We start from the raw sequence: 27,341 nt of genomic DNA on the forward strand, positions 1-27,341 counted from the left end.
AGCTCACACACCTTGGTATAGCATTGTTTTACTATTAATAGAACCATTTTAGGTGGACAAGTCTAGGAATGATATTCAATTAGGTTTAGAATATCAAATTTGAATTTAGCGCTCAGACCAATTGTCCCGACATATTGACTCTTTGGTGGCTGATTGATAACTGATTGTTCTTGAGCCTGAGCGTCACTGGGAGAGAGAAGTCTAGAGGCTCTGATACCCAGGGTAGGATCATAGAGATGGAATTGGAAACTTGGTCAGGTTATGATTTGATTAGACATTCACCATTCATCCTGATAATAACACAGGTATCCCAGTAAAAACATCCTCCATTCCTTGGCAGCATGTTTCAATTCTAAAAATTAAAATTCTCACAAAAAAGTAAACTTGATAATGAGAACAATAGAAGTTTCCAGAATTTCTTTTATTTTGTATTTTACAAGGCAATAAAAATATAAAACTACCAACTCATTGCTGGGGCTTAGAATTAAATGTATGTAGGGATATTATATTGTATTCGACAGAGAGCCTAACTAATCCAAGCTGACGTTGCCCATGGGTTTTTCACCTACAATGCTGTATTTGCTGTTTAAATCAGGAGGTTCCCATTTGTAGACCCACATCTATCAGTTGTTTGTCCAGTCAAATGTTGCAAACTTTGAATCAAACTCCAAATACAGGCTTTTTCAGCATTGCTGGCACAGCCCAGGGATTTAGAGTTTAGTGTGTAGGCCCAAGACTATTACTACATGTGGATTCAATTTATAAAAAAAAAAAAAAAAATTAATAAGACCAGAATACTGGTCTGAAGAAAGCCAGGACAAATAAGTTCCCAAGCACTAATCCAAGATTTATATATAATGACAAGAATGATCCATTTGGAAGCACAAACCAACAAACTGTTCAGGCCTTTGGTCATTAAAACATTTGCTGCTCCAATGCTTTTTCTTTGGCAGAGAAAATCTTTGTTTGACCTGCTCAGCCATACAGAAATGGTAATACACCAAATTGTGATAAGGCTACAAATTTCATTTATGACCAGACAGCCTTGTGTACCCATATTAACATGTTCCCCTGGCTGTCTAATCTCATGGGAACTGTTCCCATGGGAACATGTCCCCTAATGGCCGTCTAGCCTTGTGGATGTGATCCCCTACATAAACAAATGATAGCCAAATTTACAGCCATAATACGTACAATCAGCTTATGTTACTAGTTTGATGACAATATACTGAGATGATAAATACTCACATGAATTTTAGCTAGACATACAATTTATATATATGCAGACGGCTGTAATAAAAAATGTCATGGCAAATTTTAATCACATTATGTACAAACACATCATGGATATGATACATGATCATTTGGCTACCAGTACAAAATAATTTTTTATCATCATCAAGTGTTGAGCCTGGCACACTTAAAGGACACCACAACAGCACAAAAGACGGGATAGCAAGTGTGAAGAAATATACAATGTGAAGAAGAGATCAAGAGAAAACAAAACTTGATCTTGATGTCTTTGCTATTGGATTGTAATTCATAAAAGTTAATTCCCAGTGTGTACATGCCAATTAATGTTGTGGAGGATTGTCGAACAGTAATCATTGTACAAATCTTCACAGCATTTTGATAATCAGCTGTTACTTCAGTTATTTGGAGAACTTAGAAAACCCAGTCATGAATATCTTTCCTACTATAAACTACAAGCGGTCCTTGTCCTTATTGACCAGTCTGTCTATTAGCTCTTGAAGCGGCGCCAGCTCCCTCTTGTCAATAAGGCTGAACTCTTGTACAAAAAAGATGAAGTGTTTAAAAGAGGTGTTCAGATGCGCCTCCTCCCCTAGACTCACAACGTGCTTGAAGTGCTGGTGGTAGATGTGGGCATACACTCGGAACAAACGCTTGAGAATCGTCTTGGCAATTGCCAGGAAATTCTTAGGAAAAGGAACACCTACCAAACCAAAATCCATACATCAATATCAAAACCTCAACAAAGTGGTATAAAGTCTCTATCATAACTATCATTTGGGTCATGAGAAGAAATTAAATAGGTCACTTTTAATGCCTACTAAAACTGGCGCATAAATTCTCAGTATTTTATAGTATCCATGAACAGTAATTTGACACAGGGCCGTAGCTGCCTTGAAATATTGGGGGTGGGACACAATACAAAAACATTCCGAAAATATTGGGGGGGGGATGTGGAAAGCCACGCCCCTAATGGTCATTTCCTCGTATTTTTTTAAAATAACGGGGGGAGCACATGCCCCCAGTGCCCCAACCCCTGCTACAATTATATATGGCCCTGTGACAATATGAATGTGGAAAATCCCTACACCTGGCTGCACAAAATACCATTTTTTTGAAGACTGCGCATACAACCAGGATACTGTATACTGTACTGTATTGATTTGCTTCACCAAAATTAGTTTAGTTGATCTTGCTCTGCTAACAAAGGTGGTCCTTGTAAATTTGGTTGAGCTTAGAGGCTAAGATCATACCTATTTTGGAGGGGAAGAGCGTCTCGTCATCAAGCTGATCCTGTACCCAGGTCATCAGGTAATCAATATATTTTGGAGCAGAGCACTTTATTGGTTTCTTTATTGTAGTTCCATCAGCCCAATGATACTCGTATCTAGTGAGAAATCACATCCATTATTCTGTGACTTATGTATGCAGCATTAACCACTATGGCAGTGCAGTTCACATCTGCGCAGCATTCACATTAGTATAGGTAATTATACAGTTTCGAGTTCAATTCGGGATTAATTTGCGAGATTGAATTTTTCAAAAAAGGATAATTATTGCACGAGCCGTCTACAGCGAGTGCAATTTGAGCTTTTTGAAAAACTCACAAGTGCAAAATTATCCCCAATTGAATCAGAAAGACACACAGAGATCTATGTGCAGTATGGAAAAAAATGCAGTTATTGAATTCTGATTTTGTGATATCCAAATAAGGTCTAAGCAAATATAACACTTTATTTTCATGTCAATTTAATTTTGCTACAATAAAAAATTTGCAAAAATAAAGTGACGCTAACATAAAGTGTAGTGAAAATTGGGATGCACGAAATTTAAGTGAGTACCTATTGTACAGTAAGGGGTTGAGTTGAACAATTCTGAACAGTATTTATAGATTATTTTTTGTGGAACTAAATTTAGCCCACGCATGTTTTTGTTACAGTTTAAATACAGTTTTGATGACTGAAGTACATTTCAAATTCACTAGTTTTGTTTGATTTCATTTTCTCAAAATCGTGAAATTAAAGTGACCCGTTTTTTTACGAAAATAGTGAAATCGTGTCACGAAATAGTGTAATAAGGTAGTCTCAGTCTCTGGCCGATACAAGAGATTTTTTGTGAAATTTGCAGCCACAGTGGCAGCTTCAACTCAGTTAAAAATAAACTCCAAGATGGCTGACAAATTTTGATAAGCTGCCACACTTTAGATTTAGAATTTCGGCATGGGTATACCTGTTTTCAGTCCCTAATAATTTTGGGTGAAAGAAGCCATTTCACAGTTATGATGGCTGTGAGACACCAATCAACAAGTAAGGCACCAGGCGTTGAAAGGCACCAGATTTCAAAAAAGTAGACAAGAAATACATCAAAGATACATACCAAACCAACTATGCAAAGCCCAGAGTTTATTTGAACTTTATCTAACTGCTAGATTTGTGTTTTTTGTTTATTTGGGGTGATGGTACTGTAAATTGGAAGGCAACCTATTATGATGTTGTTTTTTGGCTGTTTTCTATCTAAAGCTGTCAAAGATGCAGAATTGGAAGGATTAAAAAGTCATGAATGATTTCCATCAAAAAACACTTGCAACTTGTAAACGACATGGCACAGTGGCATGTGTGACTGAAAACAGGTATAATAAAAAAACATTGCCAGCATTTTGAATTTTGGTAAATTTAATTTTGGGAAATATTTGAAAGGTAACACATCAATAATAAAACAATTAGAATTAAATGAAAAACATTGGGCTTATAATTAGAAAACTAGGATTGAATCATCTGACTGATTTAATATTTCGACTTTCTTTGTAAACATTTGAGTGACTGAATTCGATTGAGATAAATTGCTTAACATTTTGATCACAACTGGACTACCTATTATTTCTGTCACGAAAATCTCACAAACATGATGGTAAGTACCTCTTTTGAAAAGCATTGTTTGAGGTGGCTTATGACAAAATTTGATTTGTCATCTTTAATTTGTGAAACAAGACCCATACCCCCTAGCTGGTTTTGTTGACTTACAGAGCCATTTTTGCATGGCCGAGCAAGGGCTGGGGCGAGTATAAGGGGCACCCAGCAAAAAACGCTTGCAATCAACCCCATGAGATTTTTGAAACTCTGTTTGCCAGCTAACAGAGCAAACAGGCTTTTTGCTTGGCTAATATATCAATAGCATGTCATGTCAATCAACAAGCCTTCACATCAAGTGCTTAAAAGGTTTATGAAACCTCGGGTTTCATGGTTTGCAAACAGAAAGAAGCTATCCAGAAATTGTCCTTGTGCAGGTGTTGCAAACTCTGCTGGAGAACAGCTCGTCGTTAGCAAGTTTGATTCCCAGGCCTCTACAAACTTCACTCACGACTAATCTACTCTGCATGCATCTAAATTTGCAAGAAAACAGCGAGAACGCAAAGCCAAATGGGACGGGATGAGCGTGTAAGGGGGGATTTGTCTCGCCACAGGGACCCAGCTAGCGAAAAGCTGTTTAGCTGTTTAGACGCATGCGAACAAGGCTAACTCAAGACAAGATCAAAGAATCTTTCACCTTCGTTGGGCAAAATAAATTGATTATTTATTGATGGATTGGTGGAATGTCCACCTCTCTTCTCCGGAAACTTCCCAAACTTGTTTAAAAAAAACTTTACAAATATAGCAAAGAAAGTTCAGATGGCAAAGTTTGCCATGTTTGCTTGGATAATTTCTCTAGAGCAAAGCAGCAAATTTGCATGTTTTTGCACAGGTAGCGTGCTTGCAGGAATTTACCCGGTGTTTTTTTTCCACTATGTTTACAAGGTGTTTTCGCTATGTGACGAGTCGTGGCCGCCATCTTGTTTTGTTCTGGCTGCGCGAAAGCTGGAACGAGTGCAAAGCGCTAGGGAGAGGGGCCCCCAGCCCTCTTCGTCACATTTTGTCAATTGCACCAAGCTAGCGTGGCCAAAACCAAGATGGCGACCACGACTTAACACATAGCGAAAAAACACCCGGTAACGCCTGCAAGCAGGCTTTTGCACAGGCCATTTTATGATTGTTTCACATTTGACAGTGGTTAAACAGCTTTTTAACATTAAACACACAAAGTGTATTGAAAATGTTGTATCGAAAAGGTCATGGGGTCAGTTGCAGGCGGTTTTTCCCCTTTGTTGTTTTTTTTTTTTTGTCGACTTAAGTTTTATTTAAACTAAAAAGATAAAATAACTTCCACCCCCTACTTATCAACCTCCACCACCTACTCTGAAAGTTAATGAAAGCCCTGAGCTACGCAGGCTAATAACCCCCCCTCCCTTACTATACCAGATTAAACAAACTGTTGGTCATGAAGCACAAATACCAATGAACAAACTCAATGAAAGAAAAAGGTTCAAAATAAAAAAAATGCATCAATAAAAAGATAACAAAACCATTGATATTTGACTCTGTTAAATAACTCCCCCTTGCTGAAGCAATTGATGGGGCCCTCCAAAAGTCCATTCATAAGCTCTCGAATTCAAGATTTTTGTTCTTCCTACAACTTACTTCGGTCCAGCCGACATCACAGGGCAGCTCTCCAGCGTGCAAAACTCCGTTATCGTCCCGTACAACATGTTTATTTGATTGAAGAAATCCACGGCTGTGGTAGAAGAACACAATCTCACTCAATGTCAATTAGAACGGGAACGAAATAGTCGCGAAGTGATTCGGTATGATCATTATCGTGTAAATGAGTAAGTTTTGGACGACTTTAAGTAGAAGTAAACTGTCATTTTGGGTGTGAGATTAATGGGGGAACTTACTATTTACCGCTACCCATTCGTTCAGGTCTTCGCCTTCTGGTAGCATGACAGCAAGCCGAAGGTTTCCACTGCCGAGAGTAGCTGCTGCATGCCTCATCAAATCATACTGGTGAGTGCCTTCGGGGATATTTTTCTTTGGCTTGAAAGTCTTTGTTGACCTGCTTCCACTGTAGAGACAAGCAAGATGCAGATTTCGAGCAAGCTTTAAATCGTCAGACATCTTACAAAGACATTTCTAAAGAGTTTTATAACAACACAACAAGAAACAAGAGGGGAGTTCTATCAAATAGTGCACTATGTCGTATTGTGAAAATCATGGCAGATTCGGTAAATTTAGTTAATGCTAGAGATAAAGTATCTATTAACTCACAAAAGGAAGCTCATCTTGTGGCAAGGACTCCTGAAATACCCCGTAAAATAGCCAGCCTTGTTGTAGCTACGAAAGAGGAAACGATTCAAGATGGCGGCCGCTCTATTAGCCTCAATTCTGTGCATTACGTCATCGCGCATTCTTGGGATACTTTTCCGGAAGGTTTGTCCTAATGAGTGCAACAAAATAGACATTATCTCTCAATAGGCAAGGCACTTCCAGCGTGAACCGGGAGGGATAACTTTTCTTATTAGTATGTCCTTCACTTTTACCCTTCCAGGAGCCTATTCTCGATGTCAACGAAAATAAAAAAGGGCCTTACGTTGGTATAAAAAATAATAAATGGTTGCCTGCTTTCCATGTAGAAAAAAAAACAATTTTTTGGGGGTTTGAAAAAGAAAAAAAGCACAAAATCGCGATTATTTCTAAACTTATCCCAATTTTCAAGCTGCAGCCATGTACAGGCTGCTAATACCTACAAAATTACCTACAAAATTTTCGTAGCATTTGGTTGAGTTTAAGGTACCCTGGAGACCAGAGGCTCCGAGAGTTTTTCAAGCAAACCGAGATTTTTCGAGCGAAACGAGAGATTTTCCGAGCGAAGCGAGAATTGCCAGCCCATTTGAACCCCCGCCCCCTAGCATGCTGGGAAAAGCGGATATTCAGCCTCTGGAACCCAGGGTAAGTTGAAGGCAGGAGAATAAAAAATCCAAGATGGCCTCCTTAGTCACGTGACCTTGGTTTCCATGGTTACAAGATACAAATTTTGTGCATTTTTGTGTAAACCCCATGAACACACCATTTTGTGTGATTTTTCCGTATGAATCCTTAGAACCATGCCTTAGATCCCCTGAGGTTAGCTGAGAGGGGACCTGTTGAAAGGCAGTTGTATCAGAGGCTAGCTGAGAGGGGACCTGTTGAAAGGCAGTTGTATCAGAGGCTGGCTGATAGGGGAGCTGTTGACAGACCGTTGTATCAGAGGCTGGCTGATAGGGGACCTGTTGATAGGCTGTTGTATCAGAGGCTAGCTGAGAGGGGACTTGTGGATAGCCTAATGTATCAGAGGCTAGCGGAGAAGGGACCTGTTGGTAGTCCGTTGTATCAGAGGCTAGCTGATAGGGGACCTGTTGATAGGCTGTTGTATCAGAGGCTAGCTGAGAGGGGACTTGTGGATAGCCTAATGTATCAGAGACTAGCGGAGAAGGGACCTGTTGATAGTCCGTTGTATCAGAGGCTAGCTGATAGGGGACCTGTTGATAGGCTGTTGTATCAGAGGCTAGCTGAGAGGGGACCTGTCAGAGGCAAGCTGAGAAGGGGACTGTAGATAGCCTAATGTATTAGAAGCTAGCTGAGAGGGGACCTGTTGATAGACCTTTGTATCAGAAGCTAGCTGAGAGGGAACCTATTGATGATAGGCAGTTGTATCAGAGGATAGCTGAAAGGGGACCTGTTGATAGCCTGTTGTAATAGAGGCTAGCTGAGAGGAGACCTGTGGATAGCCTAATATATCAGAGGCTAGATGAGACAGGACCCGTGGATAGCGATAGCCCCCCTGTTGATAGTCCCCTGAACCAAAGAACAAGGGCAGGGATTAAGTGTATCTGTGGACTCCCCGACAACTCCCCCGCAACATAAATGGAGCATACACTTTGGGAATAACACAAGGTGTAAACTGTAGTTGAAAAAGCTGCAAACGATTCTCATGATACACTTTACTGATGAAAACATTTCACATTTTACTTTTAAAACTTATACCCAACATCTTCTAGCAGAAAATGAACAAGGTTGATGTTGCCTTGCAAACACTCTACAAGAACATCTTCTGCTTATATATATGAGAAGTGTTTAGCAGGGCTATGCCATTTATCTGCCGCTTTTTAAGAAGCTAACGTATGCAGTGGACATGTGATGTTGCTATATAAAATGTTGTGATTCAGTGTCCCGTCTAAGAAAGTTCACCACGAAATGTCACTTTGTACATAAGTGGAAGCAGTCAATTATAGCAAGCTATTTGATTTAGTATCCATATGACATCTGACCAGAGGTCGCCTCCTGCTTGACTTGGTTGTTACTGCCAAAGTAAGAGGTACCACTTGTCGTACCATAGGTATTGCCATACCCCGTGGCTGCTTGTTGAGTCTGCTGTCCCGACTGGTTAAAAGGTGTGCTTGTCTGCTGTTGTGCTTGCACAGCAAAGTTACCAGTCGTCTGCTGGGTGCCATAGGTAGAGCCCTGGTTGCCATAGTTTCCATAGCCAGATTGCCCATATGCTGTTGTTGACTGGCCACCAAAGCTTCCTGTGTTCTGGACACTACCAAACTGGTTATTGCTCTGGTTGAATGGCTGACTCTGCATGTTTGTCTGTGGGACATTCTGTGTGTTCATGGCTTGTTGACCACCAAAGTTGCCAGTGTTTCCCTGGCCACCAAAGTTGCCGGTGTTTGCTTGGCCACCAAAGTTTCCGCTGTTGACCACCCCACCACCCATCTGGTTACCACTGCTGCCACTGAAGTTATTGTAGTTGCCATTATCACTGCTAAAGTTGCTGTAGTTGCCATAGTTTGAGTTTCCATAGTTCTCTGCAAAACAAGAAACTCAAATATAACATCTAAATTGCATCTCATCTAACAGCTAAAAAAAAGCGAAAAAGACTTATATAACATCTACATTCCCGTATCTACCGATGTATAATGCACACCCGTGTATAATTTGCACCCTAATTTTATTTTGAAAACCCAAGTATAACACACCCCAATCGAAAAAAAAAACAAGGAAATGAGAACAAACAAAGAAAGAGAAGTACTAAGATGAGATAAATGTTCAGATTCATTGTATTTATACATAAGTACAGTAAATGCTTTTCTACATCTGAACTTGAAGGTGATAATCACTTATTGAACCTCTTAGGCATAATCAGCACATCTTAGCACAACTGTAAAGCTGTTTTTTTCATTGCTGAACATTTGTATTTTCACATGGAACATCGAAATGCGAGCTTGTGTTCGTTCACAGAATTAACCACCATTTTGGATGAGGTGCAGAGAAACTGGGTCAAGAAAATTCCAACATGGCGGACAACAAGAAAATCGCGAAGGAAACATAAACAGTTGCTGTTCTTCTGGCGAGATTTGGGGCTTATTTTCTTACAAAACACATGATGAGGAAATTGAAGATATTCTTCGTTTGAAATACCTTTTACTATGTTATTTTTAAGCGGTTTTGTGATGTTTCCCACCTACAATGGAATCGCCACATTTTCTTATTGATTTCTGCTTTTTATCATACTGAGCACAATGGGTTCTGTGTAAAATGCGCATCCTGTTTTTCGAGGTTATTTTGGGAGTAAAGTGTGCATTAATACGCCAGGAAATACGGTAAATCTTACATCTTACAGCTAAAAAAGCAGAATCAAAAAATTCACAAATATAACATAGCAAATAACTATTGAACACAAGAGCTGAAATTTACCAAACATAAATATAGTTCTAAGACAAAGGTGTCTAAGATTTTACACAATAGATGCAGCAAATACGTAGAGCAATTATTTGTGCAGTAAGTGAGCCATATTTCTATAGATTATGTGTCATGTAGAAACTTGGTGGGAAACTAAAGCTGTGGTAAGTCATCATTTACTCACAGCCATAGCTTTGCCTCCATTCTCAAATTACCAAGATACCTATTATCTGGGAAAAGGCCTGTTGCTTAAAGCCAGACTTTCAGTGCCTTGTTTTGTTCTTGTCTGTCTTCAAAATTAGTTGTTTTTTTTTAACTTGCTAGTTTTTTTAGTTGATTTTTGTAAAAATACAAATGAAACTAGTATTTGTTTCATTCTTTTTTATCTTTGAATATCATTTTTCAAAATACAAAACTGTCATTAAAATTGGACAGTTCAGGTGATCACACATTTTGGTCAGCCCTTGGAGGGACGGACAAAACTGATCAAAGACAAGGCATAACAAGCCTGCCCTAGATGGCTAGAGTGTTCACCTTGTTGAGGATTAGTATCCCCACCTTGTTGGTTAGACGCCACGTTTCCACTTCTCTGGTTAGAGCCACTCCATCCACCCTGGCTTCCATCAGGGGAAGAGTTCAGGAACAACTCAATGTATCTGTGGCCTGCACAAAGCAACACACAATGTCAGGAATTATTAAATTATTGTCAAAAATTGCTTTCAAAGTTATTTAAGCCTTAAAGGGGCTGTATGACGTAAATTCACATCAATATTACGCCCTCGCTACATTCATTAGAAAGAGCATCGTTTGATATACTCTTGGTGAAAAAATTAGGTCAAAACTCCGACAGCAAAGTTGTAAAAAGTGACAATAAAACCCGTATAAAACGTTCGAAAATAGGCAGCCATTGCTTGAGCTAGCTTGATTTGGAGAGCACTTATGACGTCACTTGTCCCCAACAAGTCGGCTCATTACTTCCAGAACCATTGCCAAATAGACTTGTATACTTGGTGTCTGGCCTCCAAACATCAATATGGAGCGGTTATGGGAAGAAAGACGGCCCTGTTTTTTAAATTTGATTACCTGACTGAGATCCAGAAGAAACCTTTCACATTCTAAACCCCTGGTAGCCGAAGAAAACTGCTTTGAATTACGAGCGTCTGATATAAAAAGCGATCATCTGCCGACCACGTGCGTAATTTCAACACGAAAGGAATCAACAAGTCCACCTCTACAAGGTGAGTTTTCGATCGTATCCATGCTGCATTTGAATCAATGGTGCTATTTCAAACAAAGAACTCAATTCTAGTTCTTGCCCTTTGTTCAATTATTGAACGAGCGTCACAAAACAAAGATAAGTAACCGTACAAGACACAACAAGAAGAGATGACTCGATAAACAAAATGACGGCAGACTCCTCTACACTAGCCATGACAAACTTTCCAAAAATATTGTATCATTTTAATCCAAAAAACTTAGAATCAAGAATAATTGGAATTAATAAAGCTCTATGATTGAGAGGACGATCGATTATTATGGAATAGACGATAGCTAGGATGGCTTGGATATGCTTGAATTTTGATCGAGTGAGAATTGTTTTGTTATCATGAATTACAAATGGTTTTGTACTGCACGCTTTATTGATAAATTTCTTCTATTTATTATTTGTTCATCAACACTGCTATTAAAGCCTTCAAAGTGGGAGCCTCTATATAAAGTTTTTGGTTTAGATTCTACTAGGTTAGGTATGAGTTATACGCCATAAAAGTAAAACTTGTAACTTAAGCTTAATTTACAAACTTGAGACAGCTCACTGCATTTGTAATTATAGTCGCACTTACAATTTATTTAAGTTATTTCTCTGTTTCTGGTGGATATCCTAGCAAATAGTCTACCAGACGTCGTGTTGTCTTTGTTGTTTTTAAGTAGTCAAGGACATCCATCGGATGTGATTTATTTTTTGTTATTTACCAAGACTGAAAACTATAAGTATGGCCAAAGAGAGTGGCCTTGAATGCAAAGATGAAAATGACTTTAACATTTGAGTAACAGGGATGTTTAAAGCTCATTTTGTTATTACAAACAAACAAAATTGCATCTCCCAAAGAATTATAAATGTAAAAGTTGAAGAAACTTCTACTGTACATGATTTACCAATCTCTGGAGAAGTAGTTGAACTTATGAAGAATCCCTGTGATTGCTATTTTGAGAAGATGTCTTGAAATATTTTTTGATTAATGTCAATTTCATGAAAATACGCTCATATACAAATATGTCCAAACTAATATGAATGGAAGTTTCTCCAGATTCTAAGTACCAGGTAAGTGAGCAAATAGTGATGCTTTAACTTGTAGCTATTAACTTGGATTTTTTTTTAGTCAAGTAACATAGACCAACTTAATTCAATTGTGAATTGACAATAAACTGTTGTAAAGTTTTGATCGTGGTTGATATTGAATCAAATCTATTTCCAAACTCACAAATATGGTGAGTATGTGATGTCATTAGTTTAAATATTAAATAATCACATATGGTGAATAAGTAATATAACTTACTGAATATTTGAATCCACAAAGCTGCCTTGTCATGATGTTTGTCATGAATGAATTCTTTCAAGTCCAGCTATTTCTTTTGTTCTAAATTTAGATGTAGCAAGGCTAGTGTAGTTTTAGGACAAGTGCAAGAAATCGAAAACAACCAATTTTTCAATTATAGTAAAGTATTGCGGAGCTGTACTTTCACTTTCGGACTTTCATTTCAAAGGGGTGCCTTTCAAAATCAAAATGGCGCGCGCTCGAAAATATGCGCGTGTACAAACATGAAGGAAACAGCTAACTTTTTCCCGTAAAGTTTTTATTATTTTCTTACCGGACATTGCACTTTTCTTCATATGGTGTCACACTGAGATATACATTATTTGGGTTCCCATCGTTCTTCCGAGCTGGTAAGATCGTAGTGTTAACTCTCCATCATGCAGTTTATTTTGGGTAATTCACAAAGTCAAGACGGTTGTTACTTGGCTTTAGTCATTCTGTTTCAGGGCTTTCTCCTTCCACTTTTAAGCTTCCTTATTCAACGTTTTAGAACAACAGACCTTTACCCTATCTAATTTGGGGGTACTTTCATCGAGTAAATCGTAGAGAGCTGAATTTTCTGGCTAAATCCTCACCCCACTCTGTGCAAGCTGTCATTTTTTTTGCGACTCAGAGCAAGGCATTCCATCCCATAACTTGATTTTGAGGACAAGTGACATCACAACGTTGGATCGTTCGATTCCAACTGAATAATGGCGGCCAAAATTGCTGTATTTCAGGTTTAAATAAAAAATACTTCATCTCAATATTTCACTTGGAGCGTTTGGAACCTGATAGTTGAACGCTTAATCTTTACATTTCCGCACGCGAGGGCGTATTTTAAGAACCTTGTCATACGGCCCCTTTAAAAAAATATTTCAATAGATCCCTTTAGTGCGTACTCATACACCACCCATCACTCCACTGATGTGACTTTTACCTCTCCCAAAATTAATTAATAATGCTAAGAATGAAAATATTTGACAAGAAAATCATACCCATTGTCTGTCTGTCCTTGGACATAGCAGCAGTGGCATCAGCATGAGTAGCAAAGTCAACCTCTCCCTCTCCACAGCATCTCCCATCTGGGCCCCATCTGAGGCGAACTTCCACGGGGTTCAGTGGCATAAAGAACTGCTTGACATCCGTCTCTTTAGCACCAAATGGCAGCCCCCTCATGGCCACTGTATGTCCAGTAGAACTTACCCCAGAGAACCCACCCGTACCACCGCTGCGACCACCTCCAAATCCTCCCCTACCGCCACGCCCTCCTCTTCCCCCACGCATATTTCCTCCTCCAAAGGGGCCTCCAAAGTCACCTCCAAAACCACCACCAAAGTTACCACCACCAAACACAGGGCCAAATGGACCTCTACCTCCACCACGGTATCTGAGGAAAAAAATAATCAATGGTCAGCAAGAAATGGTACCATCAACAAAACAGGGTAGATATTTGTATATTTATCAACAAAAACAGGACATTTGTATATTTACAGTATAATAGTAGTTGTGGAGGTATGCAACAACTCAGTTTTACTGAACAAGTCAATAGTTGTTCCAACTTAAACTTTATCCCTTATCTAAGTAAACCTAAAACACTAATTAACACACCACCAACTCAACCAGCAAACTAAATAGCATGTATCACCTTCTTTCAAACTGGTCGCCTCCCCCACGTCCAAAGCGTGGCCCGCCAAAGGGTCCGCCCATCCTGTCATAGGGTCCAGGCCTGGTGGACATCAGCGGCTTAGGCTTCAACACATACTTGATATCACTCTTGGAACTCTTGAAGATCTCAATGTACCTAATGAAGAATTAGGATGAAAATTAGTTGGAAAACATAAAATTGCTTACAAAGTGATACAAAAATGGGTGAAAAATAATTTCGTACCAGGGCTGTCCCTAAGGATATCATACGGTAGTTGGCTAGTAAAATATAGTACAAAATTAAGGGAAGTATCAAAGTCTTTGTTAAGTGGCAAGCTTGAACTCTTCCAGAACCATTGAAATTTGCCGGCAGATGGTGTTAGGGGCAACCCTGTCATTATAGTTGATTATCTGGACATTTAAAAATATATGCTATAATAAAGCATGTAGATTTTGGGAATAGCAGACATAGCAATCTCGTAATTCAATAGACTTCTGGTCTACCTCAAATGGATATGAATACAGATGTTTAACAACTCAGGCCACGTGCCATAAACAACAACATTATAGATATAATCTACATAATATTTTAAAGCTACAAAGATTATAAAAAAATAATGCCAAAGCCTTCTATGATTAATTTGCCTTTGGCTTTATGTTTAGGACAAATGATGAACATTGGGCATTTTTGCAAAACTTACCATTGCTTAGTCAAAATATTACAAATTTCTATAAATACAGCTAAACATATTATTTATTACAATACTCCCCTATATAATATGTTGTCAGGGATATCTATTAATAAATGCTAATAAACTTAAGTATCACATGATACAATAACCAACCAACCAACCATGGGTGCCAGACCCGTACCACAACCTGTCTTCCTTCCCCACCTGTGCCCGATCTTTTCCTTGTGTTTTTGCATGGCTTGCCCTGCTATTTCGGGTGAAGCGAACTCCACAAAGCCTTCCCCGGTAGTCTTCCCCTCCTCATCTAACGTGATCGTTATCCCGTTTGGTACTATCTCCAACCCTTTGAGAACCCAATAATTACAAGGTTAGGCTCCCTCCTGAGGGGGGGTGGGTGCTGCTGGATGCAAGCATTGGCTCTTGAGAAAGGATGATTGGGTGTGGAACAGGGTGTGCTGCTATCACCAGCCATGATATCCCACTCGGGGAGCGTGGGCATGGGAAGAAGTTTCAGTAGGCTGAATCAGTTACTAATCATATCTGACAATGTCTTGGTTCAAAAGAGTAGTTGCAGTCATAGTCACTCACAATAGTGAAATAAAAAAAAAGCTGTAGAGAAAGCATGGCTACCAATGTGAAAAAATTGACTTTGTGAATACAGCTACAGTATCATGTGATTAAAGAGTGGCTTGTTAAAAAAAAAATACTGATTTTTAATATTATTGATTTGTTACTTTTTTAAAGAAAACAAAAGAAGGGATGGAAAGAAACTAATGATACTACAGGAAAATATATCGGCATAAGGTTAAAATGTGAAAACAGAGTAGCTCCGTTGACATTTCTAGCATTAGTTGGAGCAAAAACAATACAACAGCAAACTAAGCCAAAGATACTCCAGATTGTAAAGGTCATATTACCAGTAAAAAACTGTGCAATCTCCTCTTTAGAGCAGCCATAAGGTAGACCGCGGAGCTTGACCACTGCCTCCTGGTCCCTGTCCGAGGGAGGCCCCATTCTCTTGATGACCCACTCCATCTCCTCTGCCTTGGATCTGAACACCTCGATGTACCGCTTGCCCATGTGCTCATTGTTCATCTCTAAGGCCCTAACGGTCAAAATATGGAATTTTTTAAACTGAAGTCTCAGTGAGGTGTTATTGCATAGGACCTTTCTAAGTTAAGATACAGATAATTAGATGTTTGCTGATAGCAAGACTGTTTTGTTTTCTTGTAAACTGTACTATAGAGAAAAAGATTAACAATATAGCACTATTAAACAGTTCTGCCACTGCTTGTGCTAGCTTTGGGGACTTAAAGGATAATGTTATCAATTTCCTTTGAGAACCAACCGTGTTGCCAATCAGGAATATTATGTAATGTGTAATGTAAGTGTTTCAGTAGTGTTATCGAGCATTTGTACCATGAGCTCCCCGAGCTCGGGAGACTGGGGGACCACTCCTCACGTCGTCGACGCAAAATAAATTATTGTATTGTATTGTAATATGGGTGCTAGATAAACATTATGTCATCTATAAATGGCATTTGATTACATGTTGGTGAGCTTTTTGGGCATTCATTTAGATACTAAGCTTAAAATACCCGAGAGAAATGTTTACTCTTGCTTTAACAACAGATGAATTTGTGATTAATAAAGCATGATGCACATTTTTAACATAAGTCATAAGCGAAATAAGTCAATGGTTTGTTTTTCTTGTGTAACAATGTCTAATATTGAATGTCTTATGTTGATGTTATGTTGGTATGTGCCAGATGCACACTTGAACATAAGAACATAAAATAGCATGCATCTATGTCGTCATGTTGCCAGTGTGCAACACACATAAGACATGTTCATCAGTAACCTACTTTTCAACATCTTTCTCAGAGACAAACTGCACAAAGCACTCCCCACTTGGACGCCCGTCAATACCAAATGTAAAGTGGACACCGTTTTGAGGTCCACCGACAATGTTGCAGTCTAAGGAAACAAGGAAAATGTTACTGATCAAAAAGATGAGTGATTTTCAGTTTATCATGGATATCCCTTGATCATAAGGATGAATAAAGTGATTTTCTATTTTATCTTTGATACCCTAGTTTCATTTCTCCCCCCTGAAATTCATTTGATAAGAGGAATTTCCAAATAAAAGGCTGTGCAACTTTATGGGGCAGCAGAATATTGGGTCAAACAAACCATATTTTTACATCAGTTAAATCAAGCAAGTAACTGAGAGCTCATATTAGACTTCAATCACGATTGGTTAATTTGAAGTTCCCTTGCAAATAGATCTTATATTTTCAAATGTAAACAAGAACAAAAAAGAGACTGGGTGTCATTTTTTCAGAGTTGGATTCCATTAGCACATCTGTACAAATCACTGGTGTAGTTCTGGACAGATCATTTTGACGATGATCCTAAACAATGAGAGCTTATTTGAACTATTTACAAACTGGTTTATATATTAGTAATGAAGCGTTGGTCTTGTTTATTTAAAGCCCAACTAAGCAAAATACATCAAATAGTGCTCGCAAAACACCTTAGTTTAATGGGAGTGTATACAGCTTGTAGAAATTGGACAATGGAAGATCAGACATTAAGGCACCTTTTCTCGTTCAGGACCTCCTCTAGACCACCCAAAATAATGTCAAAGAAATTGTAAACTAAGAAGAACAAGCTAAAAAGTGACATATTGAGTCAAAGAAACAACATCTGTGAAACATGTTTTTGAGTGTCTAATATTTCACTAAGCTAGGTATATTATTCTAATGCACCAAAAAAAGCACTCAAAACTCTGTCTCTAATTTGAGTACACAAAGGATGAACAAAGTCATAAAAATATCTAACATTTGCTGATTGCAATAAAAAACTCTCCGCTTTATGCTAGCTTTGATTGTTTCAGCCTTGGTCTGCTCAAACTTATCACACAAACATAATATCTAAAGTGAGGCATGTTAGCTGAGCTATTTTCCCAAGCATTCCGCCATAGCTTCCAAGACGAGAATAGCTTCAGCAAAGGACGGACTTCCTTCTTGGTAAAATAGTTGTAGTCTACATATTACTCTCTTTATGCAGAAGAAGCTCAACAACACAAAACATTTCTTTTTGACTTAAAAATTTTGCCCGAAATACATTCAATGGTAAGGTGGTCAAGAATTGATGTTATTACCTTTGAAGAAATTCTGGATGTCTTCAGGGGTAGCAGACCAAGGTAAACCGCGTGCTCGCACTACGCACTCATTATCCATCTAAAGAAATAACCCCTATACATCAGTAATATGTCAGACATGAAGCATTTCCTAATAAAATAAAAGCCATAAAGTAAACGACTAACTGTTGCGTTTGTGCAAGTGGAGATATCGATTGACCGTTGGGTTGTTCTGTATTTGTCTGGTTCAACTTAGTTAAATCCAGACAACACATCCAACCGCTACAAAACATCAAGTAAAGACAAAACTCGCGAATTAAATACATTTGCACTCCTATAAAGCTGATAATGATAAATCAAATTAACTTTAAACCTGTAAGAAACCGGTTACAAACCCCACGTTTATAGATAACAGCACAAATACTGAAAAATCGTTTGTCGAGATGCTGAGAAATGGCGCGTAAAATAAAACGAGAATAGAGTTTGCAAACCAAAAACTAAATATAAATAGCCGATGGAAAAAGCGTTGTATAAGCGTTGAATAATAACCTAGTTTAGTTTCAACGCGATTGCGGGTCAAAAGGAACCCAAAAGCATATACTTTAGCCTACCATACTACAACCAAAATTAGACGCCATCTTGGATTCGGCTGTGAAAGGCGCGGTGAGAGAACGAAGTAGAAAACCTTTTAGTATAAAATCTCCTTACCCCAGAGTCTGCTTGATTATCAATACTTGTCATTCTGGCGAACAGGCAGATGTGTCAGAGCTCGGATTCTATGTGTAAACTGGTGTAGACTAGCAAATGGTAGACGCGAAGTCAGTTCTTTGGAAGACGCTAGCTGAGGTCAAGAGGAAAAATGGCGGCCTGTTGCTGACCACGTGGTCTTAGCCCTGACACCAACCTGCGGGCGTCCCGCATAACTCACAGGAAACCCAACAATATGCTGAGAACTTGTTGACTGTGCTTTGTAATCATGGGTTTCCTGTTGTAGCTGCCACAGGTCGATTTCAAGGACTTTTTATCTTATTCGTGTAAATTCCAAACTAACTTCCTAACTACTACCTGCTAACAAGCTTGACTAGTTGATTGGTGGTTGACTGGGCAGACTATTCCTTTGTTCATCATATTTTTGGCGCTGTATTTGCCTGTTTTTGTTATGCTAATGAGTCCAAATCGGGCACCCACGGAGCATCGGAACATCCTATGCCAAGAAACACGAGGAGAAAATTTGCTTCCCCCGGATCACCTTAAAGACTTCTAGAATTGCTCAATTAAGGTAGGATCTTATTAGATAATGCTGACCACTAAACCTCACTAAATGGAATGTTCCTTTGCTAAACGTGTTTTGTTAGTTTTTACAACTTTGGATGTGTGATTTTGTCTTACTACATTTATGACATAATAAGTTATTATCATTGATAACAATTATCCTACTCGTCGATTCTCCTTCTAAGCATTCCATGTTGCTTCGAGGAGCAATTAGCCCTCAATTTATGTGTTTATAACATTTATTTGTTATCTAGTAAGTTATTTGTTCGTTTGTCTACGTACTTTTAAAATTTATTGCTATTTTATGACCATGCCATCCATCTATGAATCTTCTGGTAAAGTTCAAATTAAATTGTATAGAGAGTCCTGTAAGGCAATGAAGGAAGGTTTTTTTTTTTTATTGTTGTTGTTTTTTTCTAAGCACCAGGATATTTTTTTCTGATACATAATAATGTCATGAAATGTGGCCTACCTGTAGGCTTTGATATTTTTTCTGGCATTAAAATCCTGAAAACACAGAGTTCAAATACCCTGGCCACCTTCTTGGATAATGCGCTCCGCAGGAAAAGGGGGAGAGGGGGAAAAGAACGCCTACAAGATGCCTCGCCTTTTTCGTTTATTGTTAGAAGGCAAAGATGTGATGGCTGTGTTGCCGACAGGGTTCTGTAAAAGCATGATTTTAACAGTTTCTGAGATTGCCTCTCGAGAGAAACATTTCACAAACTCTTCTGCTTTAGTAATATGCCCACTACACACTAAAGAGCATAATCAGCTCCTGCAGCAGACTAGTGGGATTCTTGAAGATTAGGTGCTATTTTTACATTTTTTTTAGGGGAGGGATGGCTTCATCTTGCATTATTACCTTTGCATAGCACTAAGATTTTAGCTCTATCTATGTGAGTTTGTTTTGTTTTGAATTGCACGCTTGTAGCACTAAGCGAGAATCAATTGGTCGACAATGATTATGTGACATGTTATTTAGCTGTCAATTTGCTGTCACATACAGCAGAAGAGGTTAAGGGGCGTCAAATGAAAAAGGCGAGACATGGTTTAGGCATTATTTTCCTTCTCCTTCCCCCCCTCCCTGTTATTTTTTAATCATGATCCTGGAATGAGAATGATTAGAATAGAAAAGCGCACCTTCGTTTATCCTGCGTTCCCATTTCGAAATGGAATGAAGGGCATTCCACCCATTCTGCTCCTGCATGTAGCCAGGATTTCTGAGGGGACATGCACCGGCCAGATGTCATACACCAAAAGGCTGATCCTTCAACGTCATTGAGGAAGGGAGGAGGGGAGGCCTATTGATTATACAGTAAGCAGAAGAAGACCAGACATTCTCACCTATTACTTATTTGTACATGGTGGAGTAAAGTGTGTGGAGTTAGTTTCCAGCCTGGCATCAGCTCAACCAATGAACCGAAATCTATTGGAAGTGGTTTGCTATTGTATTTAAATACTTATTTTTGTTTAGGTCCATGAAGTGCTTCAAGTATGTCATCTGAATGGTATGCATATCAGTGCAAGTCAGGGGAGACAATTTTCTTCCACAATATCATTACTGGGGAGTACAGATGGCCAAAGAGCATATCGGTAAGGAGTTCTTACCCCCAAGTTATTGCTCAATAACATCAAACCAATCAATTTTGCCTAGATAATGCAATTATGTTTGCATTATGTATGCAGTGCCAAAGCACCTATATCTATGTATTTTGTTTCCCTCTGAGGTTTTGAGGGCTACAGCACTGTGTATATGCAAGCAAAACAAATGTGTGAGTGTGAATCGATAGAGCTTTGAAAAAAAAAACGTTATAGACAAACTGGTCTGCAAAGTATTAGGACATAACTCAGGGACAGCAGCTTACTGTGGAACATTATTTCCCATTTTTAAAGGGGTGCAGGTACACATTTACCACGCCCTTCCCCCGTTATGGTTGTTGAGATTCTACAAGGTAATTTGATATTGTTTAATTTCAATCGCAGGGTCCGAATATTTCACATGGAGACTTATCTTGCAAATCAATGTTAAACGGCCCTCCATCTATTTGCCACAATGGCAATCCAGCTGGGGCCAACTCTCAGACGAACCAATCTGAATTGTCAAGACAGCCAGTGACTAGCCTTTCAAGAAAGTCCATCTCTCAGACAAACCAAACTGAATTGTCAGGACTGGCAGTAACTAGGCTTTCAACACAGTCCATCTCCCAGACGAACCAAACTGAATTGTCAAGACAGCCAGTGACTAGCCTTTCAACAAAGTCCATCTCCCAGACGAAACAAACTGAATTGTCAAGACAGCCAGTGACTAGCCTTTCAACAAAGTCCATCTCTCAGACGAACCAAACTGAATCGTCGAGGGTGCCAGTGACTAGCCTTTCAACAAAGTCCATCTCTCAGACGAACCAAACTGAGTCGTCGAGGGTGCCAGTGACTAGCATATCTAGTGATTGTGTATCCTCTAAAACACAACCTGGGGTCACCAGCAAGACAGATGAGCCAACCTCTAGTCACAGTACTCTTGCGTCACCAGATTGGGTTCCTTTTCTGTGCAAGTCAGGGGAAACGCTGTATTACTATCACAAAACAACAGGAGAAAAGAGATGGGTCCTTACTGCAGACATGGTAAGTGAGAAGTCCTGTCGCCCTTCCGTCTGTTTACTTGTCCGTTCGTTTGCAGAGTTATTTGATATAATGATAAGGTTTCTGTCTTGTTGAAAGTGCCAAATCATAACACTTCTCCCGTTCGTTTTTATCTAACAGGAAATTGCTCCACAAAGTTATCTTGCAAGGAACAGAACAGTAGAGGAGGAAAAGGAAGTAAGAACACGGAAAGATGGATCAGGAGCACGGGAAAAGGAGGAAGAAGCACGACATGAGCAGCCTCTTATTAAAGAAGAAATAAAGACAGAAACCAAAGTCGAGGAGGGATGTACCTGCACTCCACACGATGTAGGGCTCCCTTCGTCAGATGATATTGGACTTTGTCCGTCAGAGGAGCCGCCACAGGAACACCATACCAAAGTTTACATGAATGAAGAACCAACAGATAGCGAGGGAGATTCAAGCGAGGAAGACTTATCTGATGAAGAAAGTATTGAAAGTGACGGGAATTGCTCAAACTTCTCTGATGAGCTTCAAAACTTCCAAGATGATGATTCCGAAGATGATTCCGAGAATGAAGATGAAGAAGCCGTGACTATGAAAGCACCTAACCAAAGCCCTTTGGGAGTTGGGCCTCATCAAATCGATAATAATGCAAGCAGTAACCAATTATTTCTTAGCGAAGTGCTGAGCAATCCAAATATCAAAACTCAGCGAGAACACGTTCTTTTCACGTACCGTTGTAATTTTTGCTTTAAAACGTTTAAATGTGTTAATGTGTACCGCCAGCATTTGGCAAGTCAACACATCAACGAGGAGATCATATGCTGCGTAAATTGTCACGTCCGGTTTGACTCCCTTGTGGCCTTGAGACGTCACCAAGACACCCACAGCCTTGGCAACTTACTGCAGAGGTGTACGGAGTGCGGCAGTTTCTTTGAATATGTGACTGATTTGATGGCACACTGGGGTACAAGCCACGGACAGGGAAGCATGTTCCCTTGCATTGTGTGCGGTATATGCTACAAAGAAGTCCAACACTTAATTCTGCACGTGCGTCAAAACCATTCGAACGTGGACCCAATGAAATGTCAGCACTGTGATTTGACATTTCTTGAGATCTTTTCACTCGAACTTCACAGAAGAGAATTCAAAATGTTAAACAACGCTTGCCGCATTTGTCAAAGGCATTTTTCTGACGTAGCGTTGTTAAATGTACATATGTCTATGCATTCCGTGGGAACTGTGTTACCGGCAGCCGCAGAGCCGAGGATTATTCAAGTTCAAGGGAATTACCAAGCTCATAACGACAGGCCAAGTAGTCAAGGTAATATCAGACAGTACTTTGTTCGTGGAGAGCTAGATAAATCTGTACAAAATATCACGAGGAGTGTGACTGATACAGGGTCTAAATCTGAGGACAAATCGACAAGGAATGCACGGGTTGATGTGGCAAACAAAGATAATACTGAAAAACCCTCGCAGGGGGGAATCTCGAAGGATCAGTGCCCACTTGGTGAACCTGCCATCAAGAAAACTTCGGAAGATCTCGTTCCTCATCAGACCGAGGCGACGCGGCTCCTCTCCAACGCGCTGCAAACCCAGGCGCCATTGGGTGGAAACGTTGCTGGTCCCATGAACTTCGAGAAAGCGTGTAATACAGAACTGGATATTACATCAAAACAGGCTAGTAATAACAGGGAGAATGATGATGATAATCGGCCTTCGCCATCCATTGCTAGAAAACAAGTACAAACTAGAATGTCATTTATGTCGAGCAACGAAATAACTCCAAGGATCACAGCTGGTGTCGGAATACAACCAGGGAACAAACTGGAAGTCTCACAAACCGGAAGGGAGAAATGTACGAATGTCGGCACATCCTCGCCTTGGTTAGCTTGCCTTGACAGCGGCTCCTCGAGCGATTGCAATAAGGGTCCAGAGAAAAACAACGACAGCTCGAAAACGCTGGGTATTTCCGAAGCATCACGTGCTATATCTGGCGTACAGGTCTCTCTAGTAGAGAGAGCTCGGGTGGGTGACGCGCCAGAGTCTCCTTTGGTGGGGGGTGTTACACTAGATGGCAATTCTGAAGGAAGTCCATCAGGCAAAAGTGCTCCAGAGGAATATGTGGCAAAAGCTTCGATTCGCCAGTTGCACCAGAAAACTATTACAAATGATACATTCCACCCTTTATGTCAGCAAAACTTGCAAGAGAGATCTTTAAACCAAAACGCGCAACAGGCAACCTCTAACGCGCAACAGATAACCTCTAACGCGCAACAGTCAACTTCTAACGTGCAACAGGCAACCTCTAACGCGCAACTAGCAACATCTAACGTGCAACAGTCAACCTCTGACGCGCAACTAGCAACATCTAACGCGCACCTAGCAACATCTAACACACAACAGTCAACCTCTAACGCGCACCTAGCAACATCTAACACACAACAGTCAACCTCTAACGCGCAACAAGCAACCTCTAAAGAGCAACATTTAACATCTAAAGGCGAGGTCCAGGTGCCTGTTGGCCAGATCACACCCTCAGAGCAAGCATCCAAAACATCAAATAACGCACTTGCAAGGTCATCAAACGTCCTAGCAGCCATCCCTCCCTTAGCGCAGAATGCAACTCGTGCTAGCACTGGTTCCACTGGCATTCTTAATAGCGCAACAAATACGAGAGGCACTTCAACAGAGAGAAAGAATAAGGAGAACAATGTGAATAATCCGTTAGATAACTCCGAAAACACCCCGGTATCGGAGGCGAGTGATTGGTACATCAGAGGTACAAAACATAGGTACCTCTGTATGTTCTGCGAGGAAGTCTTTTTATCACCAGGTGTTTTCCATAAACATTTGAAGGATAGACACTACAATACGACATTCATATTTTGTCAGAACTGCCACATCATGTTCGACTGTGAAGAGGATCTCGCCAAGCATAAGGAGACCCACACAACAAACATGATATTCAAATGCGAACAATGCGACGAGTACATGCCTAGTCACAGCAAATTGCTTATCCATCGTAAGGAACGACATGACTTGGAAAGGGCCTTTCACTGTTTGATCTGCGGTGTAACTTACAAGTCCTGGAGACCATTTTCGTACCATCTCTTCCAAGCACACTCAGATACCCCACCAATCACTTGTCCGCACTGCCCAAAGAAATTCCACGATATTTTCTCCTTTGACAACCACCAGAAGGAGCATAGACACCGTTTCAAGTGCAATGAGTGTGACCAGGCTCCGTTCCGAATCCACGTGACCTATGTGAAGCACATGCTCAGTCACCGCGGTGAGGAACCATACAAGTGTGACCAATGCACTAGGGCTTTCAAGAATAAACGTCAGCTTACCAAACACATGTATACCCATACAGGCAAGCCCTTTACCTGCCCTACGTGTGGATCTGGACATTATGATCGACTTAAATTTAACGAGCATATGCGCATCCACACTGGCGAGAAACCTTTTAAATGCACGACTTGTGACAAGTGGTTTAGAACCGCCTCGCAGCTGCGGACCCATTCGCTCATACATGAGGAAGAAAAACGATTTAGTTGTGAAAAATGCGGAAAGAAATTCGCCCAAGTGGCGTCATACTGTCGCCATCGTAAATCTCACGACGGAATAAAAGATTATCTCTGCAATATTTGCAATAAAAAGTTCACACAGTCTAACTCTTTGGTAAGACATATGCGTAGCCACACAGGGAAGAAGTTTGACTGTCCCGAGTGCTCCCGACAGTTTGTCGAGTCTTGGTGGTTGAAAAAGCACATTGAGCTAAAGCACAGCTCACAAAATGGCGATTTTGAGACGTCTAATGGAAAGCTACGAAAGAAGCGGGAAAAACCAAAGCATAATTCACCAGATAGCGAAGTTGAAACGTCTGATAGCTCATCGGATGACGAAGTTGAAACGTCTGACCGACAGCTAAGAAGGAAGAGCGAAAAGCCAAAGTACAATTCACCAGATAGCGAAGGTGAGACATCTTATAGCTCATCAGATGGCGAATTTGAGACGTCTGACAGAGAACTGCTAAAAAAAAGAGAGAAGGATAGCTCATCAGATGACGAATTGGATAGGGCGAACAAACATCAGCAAAAGAAACGCAAGAAGTCAAATCATAAATCACCAGATAGCGAGGAAACATCTCATCGGCAGCTACGACAGAAGCGCGTCAAGCTGGACCTTAGATCGCCGAGTAGCGAAGTCGAGGCATGTAGCCGACAGCTGAGGGCCCGTCACAGTCCTAGACCCTCCCCTAAGTGAATACCTTAGATCACCTAGATCCTCCCCTAGATCGCCTAGACCATCCCCCAAGTGAATACCTTAGATCGCCTAGACCCTCCCCCGAGTGAATACCTTAAATCGCCTAGACCCTCCACTAAGTGAATACCTTAGATCACCTAGACCCTCCCCTAGATCGCCTAGACCATCCCCCAAGTGAATACCTTAGATCGCCTAGACCCTCCCCCAAGTAAATACCTTCGATCGCCTAGACCCTCCCCCAAGTAAATACCTTCGATCGCCTGGACCCTCCCCCAAGTAAATACCTTAAATCGCCTAGACCCTCCCCCAAGTGAGTACTTTAAGCATACCTGTAGAATGTCAAAACAAATCAGCAATTATTGTGCTTTTTCAACTATTTTGAAGTGTCTCGGTAAAGAGATATGTATCAGCTACAACTGTCTTAAGATATTGAAGGCGGTTTTTTTTCACTTGGATGTCGAGAGCTATGAACCATTACCGTTTGATGTAGTGTTTATTTAGGTTAGAAATCGCCCAAATAAAACGTGTTGCGCAGTAGTCTAGTCCAATACTCTTTAGTGGGTTATTCTTAAGGCTCATACCTAACCATACTCTAACCGGTTGGTCAACCCGCTACAGCGGCTTGGGTACCATAGTATAGAACTTGAAGGTTCTCAACCCGCTGTAACGGGTTGACACTCAACCCGCTACAGCGGGTTGGCTTCTAACCGGTTGGTCAACCCGCTACAGCGGCTTGGGGACCATAGTATACTATAGGAACTTGAAGGTTCTCAACACGCTGTAACGGGTTGACGCTCAACCTGCTACAGCGGGTTGGCTTCTATCCGGTTGGTCAACACGCTACAGCGGCTTGGGGACCATAGTATACTATAGGAACTTGAAGGTTTTCAACCCGCTGTAACGGGTTGACACTCAACCTGCTACAGCGGGTTGGCTTCTAACCGGTTGGTCAACCCGCTACAGCGCCTTGGGGACCATAGTATACTATAGGAGCTTGAAGGTTCTCAACCCGCTGTAACGGGTTGACACTCAACCCGCTACAGCGGGTTGGCTTCTAACCGGTTGGTCAACCCGCTACAGCGGCTTAGGGACCATAGTATACTATAGGAGCTTGAAGGTTCTCAACCCGCTGTAACAGGTTGACACTCAACCTGATACAGCGGGTTGGCTTCTAACCGGTTGGTCAACCCGCTACAGCGGCTGTGGACCATAGTATACTATAGGAACTTGAAGGTTCTCAACCCGCTGTAACGGGTTGACACTCAACCCGCTACAGCGGGTTGGCTTCTAA

At 40.5% G+C, this 27,341-nt stretch overlaps 3 protein-coding genes across 6 annotated transcripts; 1 reads left to right on the forward strand and 2 right to left on the reverse strand.

Annotated features, from left to right (window-relative positions):
* Window positions 1-406: 406 nt before the first annotated feature.
* Window positions 407-6,539, reverse strand: LOC5509374 (MOB kinase activator 1B). Its single transcript, XM_001629837.3, has 5 exons — window positions 6,390-6,539; window positions 6,020-6,186; window positions 5,763-5,856; window positions 2,505-2,638; window positions 407-1,954 (listed from the first exon to the last, which is right to left on the reverse strand). The coding sequence occupies exons 1-5, from the start codon at window positions 6,527-6,529 to the stop codon at window positions 1,704-1,706; spliced, it is 786 nt and encodes a 261-aa protein (XP_001629887.3). The 5' UTR covers window positions 6,530-6,539; the 3' UTR covers window positions 407-1,703.
* A 1,547-nt stretch (window positions 6,540-8,086) lies between these two features.
* Window positions 8,087-18,774, reverse strand: LOC5509373 (heterogeneous nuclear ribonucleoprotein H3). Of its 3 annotated transcripts, none has more exons than XM_032378327.2 (9): window positions 18,608-18,774; window positions 17,921-17,999; window positions 16,620-16,731; window positions 15,672-15,859; window positions 14,959-15,097; window positions 14,064-14,219; window positions 13,414-13,805; window positions 10,401-10,505; window positions 8,087-8,968 (listed from the first exon to the last, which is right to left on the reverse strand). In XM_032378327.2, exons 1-9 carry the CDS (start codon window positions 18,638-18,640, stop codon window positions 8,406-8,408), a joined length of 1,767 nt encoding a protein of 588 aa, XP_032234218.1. In that variant the 5' UTR covers window positions 18,641-18,774; the 3' UTR covers window positions 8,087-8,405. The 3 variants fall into 3 exon arrangements, with proteins under 3 accessions (XP_032234218.1, XP_032234216.1, XP_032234217.1); XM_032378325.2 differs by having other exon boundaries at window positions 10,377-10,505; XM_032378326.2 differs by lacking the exon at window positions 18,608-18,774 and adding an exon at window positions 18,511-18,552 and having other exon boundaries at window positions 10,377-10,505.
* A 134-nt stretch (window positions 18,775-18,908) lies between these two features.
* LOC116616261 lies at window positions 18,909-26,587 on the forward strand. Of its 2 annotated transcripts, XM_032378324.2 has the most exons (5): window positions 18,909-19,178; window positions 20,646-20,764; window positions 21,155-21,793; window positions 21,932-26,080; window positions 26,204-26,587. In XM_032378324.2, exons 2-4 carry the CDS (start codon window positions 20,666-20,668, stop codon window positions 26,048-26,050), a joined length of 4,857 nt encoding a protein of 1,618 aa, XP_032234215.2. In that variant the 5' UTR covers window positions 18,909-19,178; window positions 20,646-20,665; the 3' UTR covers window positions 26,051-26,080; window positions 26,204-26,587. The 2 variants fall into 2 exon arrangements, with proteins under 2 accessions (XP_032234215.2, XP_032234214.2); XM_032378323.2 differs by having other exon boundaries at window positions 21,932-26,587.
* The last annotated feature ends 754 nt before the right edge of the window (window positions 26,588-27,341 follow it).

This window comes from Nematostella vectensis, chromosome 3 (assembly GCF_932526225.1).
Source record: "Nematostella vectensis chromosome 3, jaNemVect1.1, whole genome shotgun sequence".
Lineage (NCBI taxonomy): Eukaryota > Metazoa > Cnidaria > Anthozoa > Actiniaria > Edwardsiidae > Nematostella > Nematostella vectensis.

Bases quoted from the DNA above. Each gene is read 5' to 3' on its own strand.
- LOC116616261 (XM_032378323.2), top strand. From the start codon at position 20,666: ATGTCATCTGAATGGTATGCATATCAGTGCAAGTCAGGGGAGACAATT. The intron at 20,765-21,154 runs GTAAGGAGTTCT...TTTCAATCGCAG, and splicing joins GATGGCCAAAGAGCATATCG to GGTCCGAATATTTCACATGG. The intron at 21,794-21,931 runs GTAAGTGAGAAG...TTTATCTAACAG, and splicing joins GGGTCCTTACTGCAGACATG to GAAATTGCTCCACAAAGTTA.
- LOC5509374 (XM_001629837.3), bottom strand. From the start codon at position 6,529: ATGCGCGATGACGTAATGCACAGAATTGAGGCTAATAGAGCGGCCGCC. The intron at 6,187-6,389 runs GTGAGTTAATAG...TTGTCTCTACAG, and splicing joins CACAAGATGAGCTTCCTTTT to TGGAAGCAGGTCAACAAAGA. The intron at 1,955-2,504 runs GTATGATCTTAG...TTGGTTTGGTAG, and splicing joins GCTCTTCCCCTCCAAAATAG to GTGTTCCTTTTCCTAAGAAT.
- LOC5509373 (XM_032378325.2), bottom strand. From the start codon at position 18,640: ATGACAAGTATTGATAATCAAGCAGACTCTGGG. The intron at 15,860-16,619 runs GTAGGTTACTGA...TTTGACCGTTAG, and splicing joins TCTGAGAAAGATGTTGAAAA to GGCCTTAGAGATGAACAATG. The intron at 10,506-13,413 runs GTATGATTTTCT...TGCTTTGTGCAG, and splicing joins CAAGGACAGACAGACAATGG to GCCACAGATACATTGAGTTG.